General features: G+C 46.8%; 1 protein-coding gene across 1 annotated transcript in view; it reads left to right on the top strand.

The window, feature by feature from the left end:
* The window catches only part of LOC135398881 (uncharacterized), a 50,492-nt gene extending 38,200 nt beyond the window's left edge, over nt 1-12,292 (top strand). Inside the window, exon 14 of the mRNA XM_064630418.1 lies at nt 11,980-12,292. Coding sequence (XP_064486488.1) covers nt 11,980-12,180 — 201 coding nt within the window. The 3' untranslated portion in view covers nt 12,181-12,292. The remainder of the gene's footprint in view (nt 1-11,979) is intronic.
* Nucleotides 12,293-14,638: the final 2,346 nt, after the last annotated feature.

Here is a 14,638-nt window from a genome sequence, read left to right as displayed (position 1 = left end):
ATCCAACTGGTTCATACTTCTGGAGAGTCAGCGTCAGAAGGCTGAGCAGCTTACATGCCGCCGCATCCTGCTGTTCACATAGCCACAGTTGCTAATGGAAATAAAAAGACGTGTTTAGGGTACACTTCTCAAAACACACTCTACACGAGTAAAGTTGGCTTCACCTGGTTGCATGCGTGCGTTAGGTCAAGCCCACCCCTGGGAACACGTTTAGGATCGTTTTCTGTGTGTGCTTTGCAGGTCCACATAAAAATTGTTTCAATCAAGCAGAATGGCAAATGATGCTATGGAGCGCGTTCATTCTTAAGAACGAATTTTGTGACACACCCACAAAAAAAAACAAAAACATTTCAATGTGTATTAAAACAAAGTGCAAAAACTCATTGTGATGCTAAGCGGGGAAGCCAGCACGCGTTCGAAATAAGCAGAAAGAAGCACATGATCGAGAAAACATCGATAGTTGATGCTGTGCAGAGAAGCTGGTTTGAGAGAAAAACAACTTCAATGATAAATAAACCCTATAGAGCTTGGGCCCGTTTTTATTTTAGACAGCGCGCGTTCAACACACGAAATTAACTAAATCAAGCAGAATGACAAAAGCATAGTGGCACTGTGTGGTGAAGCTCAAGACGCACTGACGCTTCAACGCTTATTAAACAATGCTATGCAGTGAAGCTTCACGCGTGCTCAACCCAACTGAGTACTCAACCCAAGCTGAGTACGAAGAAACACAATTTCACATTGCTCCCCTCAGAATATTCTGTTCAAACATAGCCAGCGTATATTTCACACGCGACACAGCTCGTACACAGAGCACAACTGGAAGCACCCTTAGAAGAGTTAGAAAAGTTCAGGGCACAACGTCGCACTATGAACCAGTTCATCTCGGAAAAAATGCGCTCACCTTCGCAGACGGGCACATAGATTCACGAGCACCGTGCAGCAATATCTGAAACATGAATTTCCGACGGCGCGTGGACAGCTCACGCGACTTTAGCCAGCCCGTGTTTACGCATATTGCAGTTTTAGATGGTGCACTTCAACATAAGATATTAATTAAATCAAGCACATAGCATAGTGATGCTATGTCGTGACTGACGCTCCAACGCTTATTAAACAAATTAGTTGGTGCTACACTCTTAAAAATGAACTTCACCGCATAGCACGCTCCTAGCCAACCATCATCTCGAATGATATCGCTATCTGCCCTGATTTGTTGAAAACGGGAGGCGTACGCCATTTTTGTGACACTTATGCTGTTCATAATTGTCACAGAAAAGGCGTACGCCCCCCGTTTTCCACAAATCAGGGCAGGTAACGATATCATTCGAGATAATGGTTGGCTAAGAGCATGCTATGCGGTGAAGTTCATTTTTAAGAGTGTATGCACGCACGTACACAACTCAAGCTGAGTATGAAGAAACACAATTTCAGATTGCTCTCTCCCAGAACATCCCGTGCAGTCGCACCTTCGCGTTCCTTCTCTACTGGAAGCACCAATATTAGAAATATTAAGATCATCACACTATGAACAAGTTCATCTCATCAAAAAAATGAGCTCACCTCATCACACCGGTATGACGCACGTAGATTCTTGTCACGCGGCAGGGTACAGCAGGGTAGGGAAACACTGGCGCGTGGACAGCTCACACGATTTTAGCCTGCCCATGCACACCTCACAACATGCGCCGACACACCAAAATGTCGCGCACCTTCCAGGCACCCGCATGTCGACAACTTACCGTGCCAGCCGCACGGAAATCTAGATAGCCGGAACACAGACGCCTAATATACCCCTCCCGGTCCGGTTGGGGCTATCTGTTTTATATCAATGCTCGCTCGTTTCCGCAAGGTTGCAAGTCCGAGAAATTGGGTCACTTTGAGGATGAGCCTGTGTTCGAGCCATCTGTTTTATATCAAAACGCACTTCAACCAGTCATGGCCAAACTGAGTTTATACTACAACTCTGCGGCGGACCCGAGGGGAAAAAATGTTGTGTATGTTTCAAGGTGGTGTAAGTAGGCTTTCTCCGAGAAACTGGGTCACCTCATAAATCATATTTTCCGAGTCCTCGAGGCCGCGTGTATTAAAACGAAAAGTAAACTGTGATCACACAACGCTATGCGAAGAAAAAAAATCGCTATGAGCCCACGTCACCACCTGCTCATTGTCGAAACAAGCTTTCTGTAACCAAAAACAAAGGGTTCGCTTATGCAGTTTCCAATAAGTTCCAAATGTCCTTCGCAGCTAACGGGCGCGCATCGGGCCGTCCCTGCGTGATTGTGTAAACAAAATTGCACCACCCTCCAAGGGCGCATTTGAGTTCCGTCCGTCGGTCGACTCTGGGTCAAGCGCACGACGAGGAAAGACTATTGTCTTCAAGATGAGGGAAGTTCTCATTTTTAGTTCATTCGGTGTGCGTAGAAACTGAGAAGTCATGTCATTAGTTTTCGAAAAGCCGGATAAATCCGGTGATGGGGACATTCAGAACATCAGCATTGTTCCGGAGAATGAAAAGCTGGACGTGTTGGACTTAAGCAAGGTCGACAAGGGGATGCGGTATAGGTGGAACTCCTGATGAAAAACGATAAACGCGTAAAGGTTCCCAGTTGTTTTAAGCGATGCGTGAATTACCGGATCTGAAACTGGAGAAGCGACTCATGGATGGATCGCCCGAAATCATCTTTACTCACTCGAAGAAAAAGTGACCCGCGAAAGTGCGCGCGTCTCATATGTAATTATTAGTAAAATAAATGTATTTCCTGTTTTAAGAGAAAAAAATGCCGTGCGGTGTGATGGATAAGGAAGCTATATAGATAGGACGATATGGTAGGGAGCTATGTAGAAGGATTATATAGCAGGTACTCATCGACTAAGCGAGTATAGTTTGTGGAGAGCACCACGCTATTTTAAAGCCATTTTATATCATATCCCAAACGTTTTGCGTGATCAAACAAGTCCGAGCATTATGGAAAGAAGAAAACCGTTTCACACATCACGGTGCGTGCGCGCTAGCCATATCGCAGCTTGTTTCAGCGTGCTCAAACAAGTTCTGACTATTAGTGAAAGAAGTTTTTTGGAGTTTTGGTTTTCCAGGCGGGTTCTGCATGGTGGTTGCAGCGCATCAAGGAAAGCTGAATGAAACCACCAAATTGAGCTAGAAAAAAGAGATGCGAACCTATTCATGATATCACACGATCACGACGAAGTCCTAAAGAGTACGGCTACAGAGACATCGTGGTCATAGATATTCTTCAAGCTCTCCACCTGCTGCACGTCTTAGTTTCCCACTGGAATGAATGCTGTCGTATCATGTACGAAGCGGATGGCTGTCCCCCAAAGATCGAGCGAAACTGTGTAATCCTCACGTAAAATAAAGCTATTTCGTCCGCAAGGTTTTTGAATGCATGAACAGACGGTTTTGAACGTCCACCCTACCTCATTCCATGCATTTTTTGAAATTGCCACGCGGGCGTTTCACATCGCGTATCTGATGGAAGTGGTGCGAAAATACTCTCCCTCTATATCTATAAATAGGCAACACGCGGTGCAATTCGAGCTCCCACCGCACACCATTCGAGATAGCAGATCAACATGGTATGGTGTTTGATAGCAGAAGGGGTAAATCGATTTCCCGCCCTCTCTTCACAGATCTGACGAAAAGCACATTTTCTGTAGGACGCGTGGACCTCGATGTTGTAACAACCTTCTTCCAATGGATACCTGAACAGGAAGTGCCGGAAGGAATATATGAAGCTTTCATCAACAAAAGATTCGCGCAGATGACAGGATAGACAGCCTCCGTGGACGAGATCTGACGCATGTACTACGTAATCGAGCGAAAACAAGGAGTCTCATTTCTATTCAAAATATCCTAAGATGAAGTCCTAAAGAGGTCGAGCTACGAAGACATCGTACCTGTAGACACCCTTCAAGCTCTCCTTCTGCTACGCATGCTGGTCTATCGGTGGAATGAATGTTGTTGTATGACTTACGAAGCAAGCGGCTGGTTTATCTTTCCAAGGATTGAGTGAAACAGTACAGGCAAATAAACGTTTATTTGCATAACAAATGATCTCAATGTGCGTAAACAAAGATGATTTCGCGCTGTCACTAGATACCTTCTATCTACCCAATGGGGGCAATATGCTTACCGCGCGTAGTTCGCGTTCGCGAGGGGGATTTGTTTATCATAAAAATAGTGGTTGCTCCATTCCCGCTGCTCCATCTCGCTGCTAAAATCAATAAAGATTATGAAAACATTTTGTTTTGTGGTAAACACGGTATTCACAACACTTTAGCGAGGACGTGTTCTAATGTGGAGACAACACGTTCCTTTCCGTCAACGACGGTAATGTCCAAGCTCGTGTGGTTCTTTTTCCAGTAGTCACGCACCACGGGGATGGAAAACCCGGCATTTATGATTGTCTCGTTGATGGGTTCTCCGTTTCTATATCGCTCCAACAGTTCCAACTTGTATTTCACAAACTGTCTTATTTTATGAGTACTACACAGGGAATAGCTCTCAAAATGTCACTAAAATCACTCGATTCTCCGTGTCCATTTAAAAAGTTGTTTAGGCATTGTAAATCTGCCAGCATGCGTTTGCATACAAACTAATCCATCTCACACGACACACTGGGGCTTCGCACTTTTGCAGTTGTCAAGTCGCTGCTCATCACTTTTCTCATGTCGGAGGATTATCCTTGAATCTATTCCGTGTTTCTTACAAATCTGCCCCGTCATACGTCGCGACCAGTCCCACGTCTCACCTCAACGCATAATACTAAAAGCCAGAACTTGTTTGAGCACGCTGAAACAAGCTATGATATGGCACGCGCGTCATTTGTATAAAGGGGAGCGGGCATAATGCTCTGACTTGTTTGATCGCGCAGAACAATTTACGTTGTTGTAGGACATCGCCCTGTGCGCACGACACAGAGAGCAACTACCTGTTTCTGCGGGGCGCGAGCCAGCAGCAACATCAGCGTCCTAACAAGTGATGGTTTAGCGCGGCATTTTCGGTCTCGAGTTGGTTGCACTCGGTCGTTTTTTTCCTGTGGGTTTGGTTCAGCTTTCCTTAATACGCTGGAAACACCATGCAGAACCCGCCTGGGAAACCAAAACTCCAAAAAACTTCTTTCACTAATAGTCAGAACTTGTTTGAGCACGCTCAAACAAGCTGCGATATGGCTAGCGCGCACGCACCGTGATGTGTGAAACGGTTTTCTTCTTTCCATAATGCTCGGACTTGTTTGATCACGCAGAACGTTTGGGATATGATATAAAATGGCTTTAAAATAGCGTGGTGCTCTCCACAAACTATACTCGCTTAGTCCATGAGTACCTGCTATATAGTCCTTCTACATAGCTCCCTACCATATCGTCCTATCTATATAGCTTCCTTATCCATCACACCGCACGGCATTTTTTTCTCCTAAAACAGGAAATACATTTATTTTACTGATAATTACATATGAGACGCGCGCACTTTCGCGGGTCACTTTTTCTTCGAGTAAAGATGATTTCGGGCGATCCATCCATGAGTCTCTTCTCCAGTTTCAGATCCGGTAATTCACGCATTTCTTGCAACCCTTCATCTGTGAATCGCTTAAAACAACTGGGCACCTTTACCCGTTTATCGTTTTCCATCAGGAGTTCCACCTATACCGCATCCCCTTGTCGACCTTGCGTAAGTCCAACACGTCCAGCTTTTCATTCTCCGGAACAATGCTGATGTTCTGAATGTCCTCATCACCGGATTTATCCGGCTTTTCGAAAACTAATGACATGACTTCTCAGTTTCTACGCACACCGAATGAACTGAAAATGAGAACTTTCCTCATCTTGAAGACAATAGTCCTTCCTCGTCGCGCGCTTGACCCAGAGTCGACCGACGGACGGAACTCATATGCGCCCTTGGAGGGTGGTGCGATTTTGTTTACACAATCACGCGGGAACGGCCCGATGCGCGCCCGTTAGCTGCGAAGGACATTTGGAACTTATTGGAAACTGCATAAGCGAACCCTTTGTTTTTGGTTACAGAAAGCTTGTTTCGGCAATGAGCAGGTGGTGACGTGGGCTCATAGCGATTTTTTTTTCTTCGCATAGCGTTGTGTGATCACAGTTTACTTTTCGTTTTAATACGCGCGGCCTCGAGGACTCGGAAAATATGATTTATGAGGTGACCCAGTTTCTCGGAGAAAGCCTACTTACACCACCTTGAAACATACACAACATTTTTTCCCCTCGGGTCCGCCGCAGAGTTGTAGTATAAACTCAGTTTGGCCATGACTGGTGGAAGTGCGTTTTGATATAAAACAGATGGCTCGAACACAGGCTCATCCTCAAGGTGACCCAATTTATCGGACTTGCAACCTTGCGGAAACGAGCGAGCATTGATATAAAACAGGTGGCCCCAACCGGACCGGGAGGGGATATTACGCGCCTGTGTTCCGGCTATCTAGTTTTCCGTGCGGCTGGCACGGTAAGTTGTCGACATGCGGGTACCTGGAAGGTGCGCGACATTTTGGTGTGTCGGCGCATGTTGTGAGGTGTGCGTGGGCAGGCTAAAATCGTGTGAGCTGTCCACGTGCCCGTGTTTCCCTACCCTGCTGTACCATCTTATGTTGAAGGTCACCGTCTAATACCCTAGTCAGACAGCAGACAGCAAATGTCAATTGCGAGAAATGGCCATTGGCCTCTCAAATGACGTTTGTTCGGGGGCGCCTGCCAGACAGGCGGGAAAGGAGTGCTCCTCAACTGACTGCTCTCACCGGCTCCCTTTTTCGGTTTCGTTTTCCCTGTCTGCTGTGGAAATTTGAAGTTGTTCTGTGTGCCACAAATCAAGATGCAGAAGTCATATGCACTTCTCTAAATAGGATATCTAAATACGTTTACACAGTTTCACTCCATTATCCGCATTTTATAGGTTTTCCTACATTCAGCTGCGAAGGTAGCGAGGGTACAATGGCATAACACTGTTGTCGAGATTGCTCCTTTCTGCACCTCAAATGTCGTTGGGGGCCTCCTTTCTCGTTGATGGTCATTTCTTAGAAAGGTCCTTTGAGCTGCCGTCTGACATGGCTCTGAGAGGCCATTTTTTGCAAATGAAAATTCCACGAAGTCCTTCGAGCATGCCGTCTGACTGGGGTATAAAACTGCAATATACGTAAAAACCGGCTGGCTAAAGTCGCGTGAGCTGTCCACGCACCGTCGGAAATTCATGTTTCAGATATTGCTGTATGGTGCTCGTGAATCTATGTGCCCATCTGCGAAGGTGAGCGCATTTTTTCCGAGATGAACTCGTTCATAGTGCGACGTTGTGCCCTGAACTTATATTTCTAAGGGTGCTTCCAGTTGTGCTCTGCGTACGAGCTGTGTCGCGTGAAATATACGCTGGCTATGTTTGAACAGAATATTCTGAGGGGAGCAATGTGAAATTGTGTTTCTTCGTACTCAGCTTGGGTTGAGTCTTCTTTTTGTAAGATTGAGTACGCGTGAAGCTTCACTGCATAGCATTGTTTAATAAGCGTTGGAGCTTAAGTGCGTCTTGAGCTTCACCACGTAGCGCCACTATGCTTTTGAAATTCTGCTTGATTTAGTTAATTTCGTGTGTTGAACGCACGCTGTCTAAAATAAAAACGGGCCCAAGCTCTATAGAGTTTATTGATCATTGAAGTTGTTTTTGTCTCAAGCCAGCTTCTCTGCACAGCATCAACTATCTATGTTTTCTCGATCATGTGCTTCTTCCTGCTTATTTCGAACGCGTGCTGGCTTCCCTGCTTAGCACCACGATGAGTTTTTTTTTGCACTTTGTTTAATACACATTGAAATATTTTTGTTTTGTTTTTTGTGGGTCTGTCACAAAATTCGTTCTTAAGAATGAACGCGCTCCGTAGCATCACTTGCCATTCTGCTTGATATAAACAATTTTTATGTTGAACTGCAAAGCACACACAGAAAACGATCCTAAACTTGTTCCCAGGGGCGGGCTTGACGTAACGCACGCATGCAACCAGGTGAAGCCAACTTTACTCGTGTAGAGTGTGTTTTGAGATGTGTACCGTAAACACGTTTTTTTTATTTTCCATTAGCAACTGTGGCTATGTGAACAGCAGGAAGCGGCGGCATGTAAGCTGCTCAGCCTTCTAACGCTGGCTCTCTAGAAGTATGAACCAGTTGGATAGAAATGAGTCACCAATGAAATTGACTTCACACCAATGAAATTGATTTTTTTCACACTCGCGTCGCAGCTGTCCAGCTTTGCAAAGAGGGTATACAACCGGCGCCATCTATTGTATGTGTAGGAAACCTTCTTTGGCGCCATTAGAGCATGTGAAAAAGTTTCATTGTGAACCAGTGAGCAGCCGGATAGAGGCATGGGCAGATAGCAGTTGGAGCCTACCAGCCCCCGGCTAAACCTATCTTATGGTAAAAGTTCCACTATCCCACAGTTAAACTTATATTATCTCATCTAGAGATTAGAGGGAGTGACCAATAGCAGTCGGGTCTAGCGATGGGTGGAAGTGACCAATTGCAGTTTGAGCCTGTTAGGGAGCTCTAGACATAATGACCAATGAGAGGCTTGTAGTCAGATGGGCCAACGAGCACAACATCTTATAGTTAGATGAACCAATAGCAGTTGGTGTCTACCGAGGGAGCTGAGTGACCAATGAGCGCATGAGATGACTAGATAGAATTATGGACTAACGATCTCTCTGATGCAGCTGAACCAACCCATGCTCTACGATGCTGCTGGACCAGGAGCGACAGTCTAGCCGATCACTGTTCAGTAGGCTTAGCGTGGACCAATCAGGGCAAGCCATCGGTAGGCTTAGAATGGACCAAACGGTGTGAAGGGCCAATCAGTAGGCTCAGGGTGGACCGGCTTAAAAGTCTGAATCAGTAGGACCAATCAGCATGAAGTGGGTGGAGCCAGTAAAGAGTTGCGCCACGAGGTAAGTAGCGTGGACCAATCAGGGGCCAGCCATCGATAGGCTTAGAATGAACCACTCGGTGTGAAGGCCCAATCAGTAGGCTTAGCGTGGTTCGGCTTAGAAGTCAGTAGGTTTAGAATGGACCAATCAGCATGAAGTGGGTGGAGCCAGTAAATAGGTAAGTTTGGACATCTGAGATAAAGCCGCAGCGGGGTTGCCGCCGCGCTGGTGAAGGCTATGTTCAGCGGTGCGGGCCAATCAGAGCGCTGGGAGAGTGATCAGTACGACCAGTCAGTGGAGCCGGTTAATTAGCATAAAAGGTCAGCGTGCACCAATCACCGTGAAGTGGGCGGAATCAAGTAATTACCATAAAAGGGGCGGAGCTACGGGCAACCAATCAACGATCAGCGGGCATGGGCCAGTCAACGTGAAATGGGCAGAGCCAAGTAATTAGCATAAAGGGGTGGAGCTACGATTGAGCAACCAACGATCAGTAGGCTTAGTATGAGCCAATCAACGTGAAGTGGGCGGAGCCAAGCCAACTAATTAGCGTAAAGGAGCAGAGCTGCGATTTACCAATCAATGATCAGTAGACTTGGCGTGGACCAATCAACGTGAAGTGGGCGGGGCTCATGGCGGTCAATCAGATGGCTTTGGATTGGCTTGTGTTGGATTACAACTGGCTTGTGTTGGCTTAGAACTGGATTTTGGCTTAGAATTGGATTAGAATATGCCATCTTGGATTAGAAAAAGACGTCGTTGTACGTAACGGTTCTTATACAGAATTAAACTATACAACTTACGCCCCATTGTCTCCTCAAATCAGAAGCGATAACGGTATCATTCGGCGAAGCTGGAAACATGTTTTTTTGTTTTACAGTGTCAGCTGTATAGTGGGGACTTTCCCCGAGATCGCGTCGGCGGCATTCGCACGTTCGCACGAAACCCTTATCGCATGAGCGCTCAGCGCTGAGAGTAAAGGCTGGTTCACACTGTCACGTTTACGCTTGCGGCTACGGGTTACGGGCGCTTACGGTGGGGGTTGCCATGACGACGAAGAGACGGCACCCGCAAGATCGTTTCCGCAAGGAGTTGAAGCAACTTCAACTTTTCTCCCGCAAGCTACGTAACCGTAAGCGCACTGGCCAATAGGATGGCAGAAAAGTTCGGATGCCGTGCAAGCGTTTTGTCTCGCGCGTCTCTTTGCAGAGATGGCGAAAACATTGAATGTCTTAGAAGCTCTTATTCTCCTAGTTGAGAAGTTTCCCTGGCTATGCAATAGCAAAAGAAGCGACTAAAGGGATGCCACGAACAAAGCAAACTCATGGATGACAATTAGCAAAGCAGTGGGTCTGTCAGGTGATATCTTTACTCAATGAATCTGTCCGAAGTAGCGAGTTGTACGTTGCACTGTCGACGATGGCGTTAAGTTAAGAACATTAACAGTTAAAAACATCGTCAAGGAATGTCTGATTGTCTCCCAAAGCAGCCGGCACCGGGGTGCTGGACGCCATGCTACTCTGTGGCTCTATTTCACTTTTCTTCGGAAGGATGGCGCTCTAGGAGGCCGCTCCTCATTGGAGGAACGGAGCGCCGAAACGTAGTAATGTGAACGATGCTGGAACGTAGCCGGAAACGAGATGGGTACTACGTAAGCGCAACCCGTAGCCCGTAAGCGCGAACGTGGCAGTGTGAAACAGCCTTTAGGAAGAGAATCCCGCCAGCTTACAACCGCATCCGATGGAAAGTGAGATAAGCACGAAACTGTTATCGCATGTGCGCTCAGCGCTGAGAGTAAGGAGCAGAATCCCGCCAGTTTACAGTTTTACGCTTTTTAGTTTTACGCTTTTTGTTTCTTTTTTACGCTATCGATGGAAAGTGAGATAAAAACCAAAGTACGTCAGTTTTACAGCGTCAGCTGTACCGTGCTGCTCCCCACAGGGCTCGTGGTGGCTGCGTGCTACTTCTCGCCTCACGTCGCGCCGGGACACATCCGCGATTTTACCACGTATGTACTCGCGCCTTACCGCACGCACAAGCTTCTCGACGTCGGAGACTTCATTGTGGACGTTTCACTGGCCAAGAACACCACTTTCCTAAGTGATATGTCCGAACAGCTAGACCTTACGCTGTGTACCGACATCCGCCAACCTACTACTAGACTAGATGATGTAGACTTGCTATTCCAGAACAGGCCCCTCGTTCAGGACACCGTTCACCTCGCCAACCATTTCAGCGACCGCAAATTAATACTCATCACGCTTACATAAATTTCTCTACACACTTTCATCTGGCCTCATTTCACCACACGCAAAGCTGACGCTGAATTTCACGTTAGACGAGTCGTAACCGTCCTGTGCTTTTTGTTTTTAGTGTTTTTTTTATAATTCCGTGTTAGCGCCGCGAAGTAACTGTGGCTATGAGCGGCGTATATAGACGTGGACAGATGAAGAGAGGACAGCAAGAAGGAGTGGGGGACAGGGGGTTAGTATGCGTCCTGGGCCGACTTCAAGGAGAACTGTGCCGACATTCGTCTGGAAAGTCTTCGGAAAGCCCAGGGAAAACCTCAGACAGCACAGCCGGTGACAGGATTCGAACCCGTGTCACCTCCCAGTCTCGGCGTGGAAGGCGATCACTCTAACCACTATGCCACGGGAGCTGGTTTTTTAGTGTGTAGCAGAGAGTGGGTCCCTGTTATATTTTATAATTCTATCGACTGCTTGACGTTACCAATACGAACAACCTTTATCTGCTTAACGTTTCTTCGAAAGCTACTGTGTTCGTCCGCAGAATGTAACAAGGCTCACAGATTCCTGATTTGAGGAGCGAACGGGGCGTACGCCTTTTCCTGGCATTTAGCATGTATCCAATTTGCCACAAAAACGTTTACGGGCGACATTTCTTTTTTTTTTTTGCGTGTGTGAAAACTGACATGTCGAAATTTCTACTTGATAAACGTTGCATGTGCCAGTATTTTCTGCATGACATCACGTAATGGATAGATCGAAGTTTTGTAGTCAGTAAAAATATACTTCTGCAGGTGCGATATACATTGCTCGTCTTGGGGAAGAAGATTGAAAAGTTGAATTTCGGCTTGGCTGTTTTCGATATGGACCTCGAAGACTACAACGGCACTTGTAGCCCCAGTGCAATACGATTCGAGCGACTGGCGGCCATGCGGAGGGAGGTCGACCGCCTCTCTATTCCTCCAGAGTCCCCACAGGATGGAACGGACGCCTGAAAGAGATGTTCACCTGCGTTGTGTGGCATCGCTCGCGCCATGATAGATCAATTCCCCGAGTGGATAACGCTACACAATACTACAGTAGTAAACCATAACGAACAAATATGAATTCAACTTGTCGAACAACCTCTTTCTTCGTGCGTCTGTGAAAACGCGGGTTTATTTTTCTTTCTTTTTTCCAGAACGAATTGTGGATAACTTAAAGGGTACCGTTATACGTAGAGTAAACGTTCACAATGAGTTAAAGATGGTGTGTGAAAAAGAAAAAAGAAAACGTAGTTGAACTGAAGGTGTGATCGAAATAGTGGGTGCCTGAAATATATGTAAGCGGAATATTTCGTCTTGAAACAGTCGTAAGCATTAGAAAATCAAATTAAATCGGATTTTGCAGCCGGCGGCGCGCTCCTGGCTCAATACAGGCAACAGTGTGCGGACTGACGTCACTGGAGTCTGTTATGAAGGCAGGCTGTCAGTCACAAAATGCGGTCTTCCGACCGCAATCGGCTGCCGAACAGTCGCTAGAAACATCTCCGTTCATGCTTTCGGTGGTATCGGATTGACACCATCCTGGCGACGCTTCAGCTGAGGGATTGGGAATGTCACCGGCAACGCAAATTACGTTACCGGAAGAGGCGAATCAGGGAAGGGCCGTTTACACCGGAAGCTTGCAGTTGGTTTCGAATTCGATGTTTTTGATGTTTCATGAAAAACACGAAGGAACTTTGCGAAACATTTGGGTGGTTTCTTCTAAGAAGGCATCTCCAAGTGGACATCAGATTAACTTTACAATTTCGGATTCCTCGCGGACACCACGTTTATATCACACGTAGGCGGTGTAACAAACGCAAGGACGTGGTTGAGTGGGCTTTGAAACACAAATGTGCTCCAACAATTCTTGTGTAGGTGGGACAGAAATGTGTAATCAAATTTGTAAACCTTGCAAAGAGGAAACGCATTAAAATATATATTGAACATACAGCGAACGCAATGGTGACAAGGGTAGGTGAGAAACCTTTATTTTACAGCGTCAGCTGGGTATAGTGGAGACTTTTCCGGGATCGCGTAGGCGTCGGCGGCATTCGCATGTCTGCACAAAACTCTTGTGAGTGAGGAAAGTGAGATAAAAACTGACATACGTCAATTTTACAGCGTCAGCTCTGCCGTGCATCTTCCCACAGGGCTCGTGGTGGCTGTGTGCTACTTCTCGCGTCGCGCCGGAACGTATGCTCGACTTTAAGCGGTAACCGCATACGACGATTTCTCGACAGAAAAACGGCCAACTTTCTCACCGGCACGACAACTCGACGGAGAAACGGCGGGATGATCCGCATGCACAGATTTCCACTGCGGCGGACGGTGGCGCCCTAGCGGGCGTTTCGTTGGTCAGTGTTATAGTGTGTTATTGTGTAAGTTATAGTGGCACACAGAAGAAGTTCTTGCGGTCATCATTCTTCGCAAAGCAAGAGCTACAAAATCGCCCTCAGACAGCAGCCAATGGGCGACAGCATGCTTCCAAGTTCCCAGGTTGGTGATACGGGCATCCGAAATGCCCGCCACGTCCGCTTGTGGAACGGTAGCGCGGTGAGCGGTCCTATTGGCGCCGTCGAGCGGTCGCTTGCGCTCTTCGCCGGATTTTTCTGTCCACCGCTGTTGTCGAGAAAGCGGTGACGTTCCCATTGCTCGCGTCGGCTCACCGGAAAAACGGTGATGGTGGCCGGTTTTCCGTCGAAGAATCGTCATATGCGGTTACCGCTTTATCGTGTATGTACTCGCGCCTTACCGCACGCACAAGCTTCTCGTAGTCGGAGACTTCAATGTGGGCGTTTCACTGGCCAAGAACACCACTTTCCTAAGTGATATGTAAGAACAACTGGGCCTTACTCTGTGCACCGACATGCGCCAACCCACAACTAGACTAGATGATGTTGACTTGCTATTCCAGAACAGTCCCCTCGTTCAGGGCATCACTCACCCCGCCAATCATTTCAGCGACCGCAGATTAATACTCATCACGCTTAAATAAATTTGTCTACACACTTTCATCCGGCCTCATTTCACCACACGCACAGCTGACGCTAAATTTTGCGTTACACGAGTGGTAACCGTCCTATAATTTTTTTCTTCCTCTTCTTTCGAAAGAAACACCGTTTCGTTAAAGCCTCTGCTTCTTCGTTTCTTTCTTCAATTCATTGTATAGAAATTATAAAATTCTATAATTTTTCGCAATTTATGACAAGATCAAGAAGTCTTAAACCACGGTGGCGAAGAGGAACATCTCAACAACTGAACCGCCATGACAGATGCGGTAGCCCCGACGTGTTACGAACGCGCTACAGGCTGCATTCGCCGTTCTCATATGTTTCAGTCATAGAAATCTTAAGGAGTATGTTGAAGGAAACCTCCGAAACTAGGAAGCAGGGGCGAGGGGACCGCCAATCTGAATCAGCCAGCGTTG

Source organism: Ornithodoros turicata, chromosome 1 (assembly GCF_037126465.1).
Source record: "Ornithodoros turicata isolate Travis chromosome 1, ASM3712646v1, whole genome shotgun sequence".
Classification (NCBI taxonomy): Eukaryota; Metazoa; Arthropoda; class Arachnida; order Ixodida; family Argasidae; genus Ornithodoros; species Ornithodoros turicata.
Note: the sequence above shows the minus strand (reverse complement) of the source record. Positions and strands in the feature narration are given on the sequence as shown.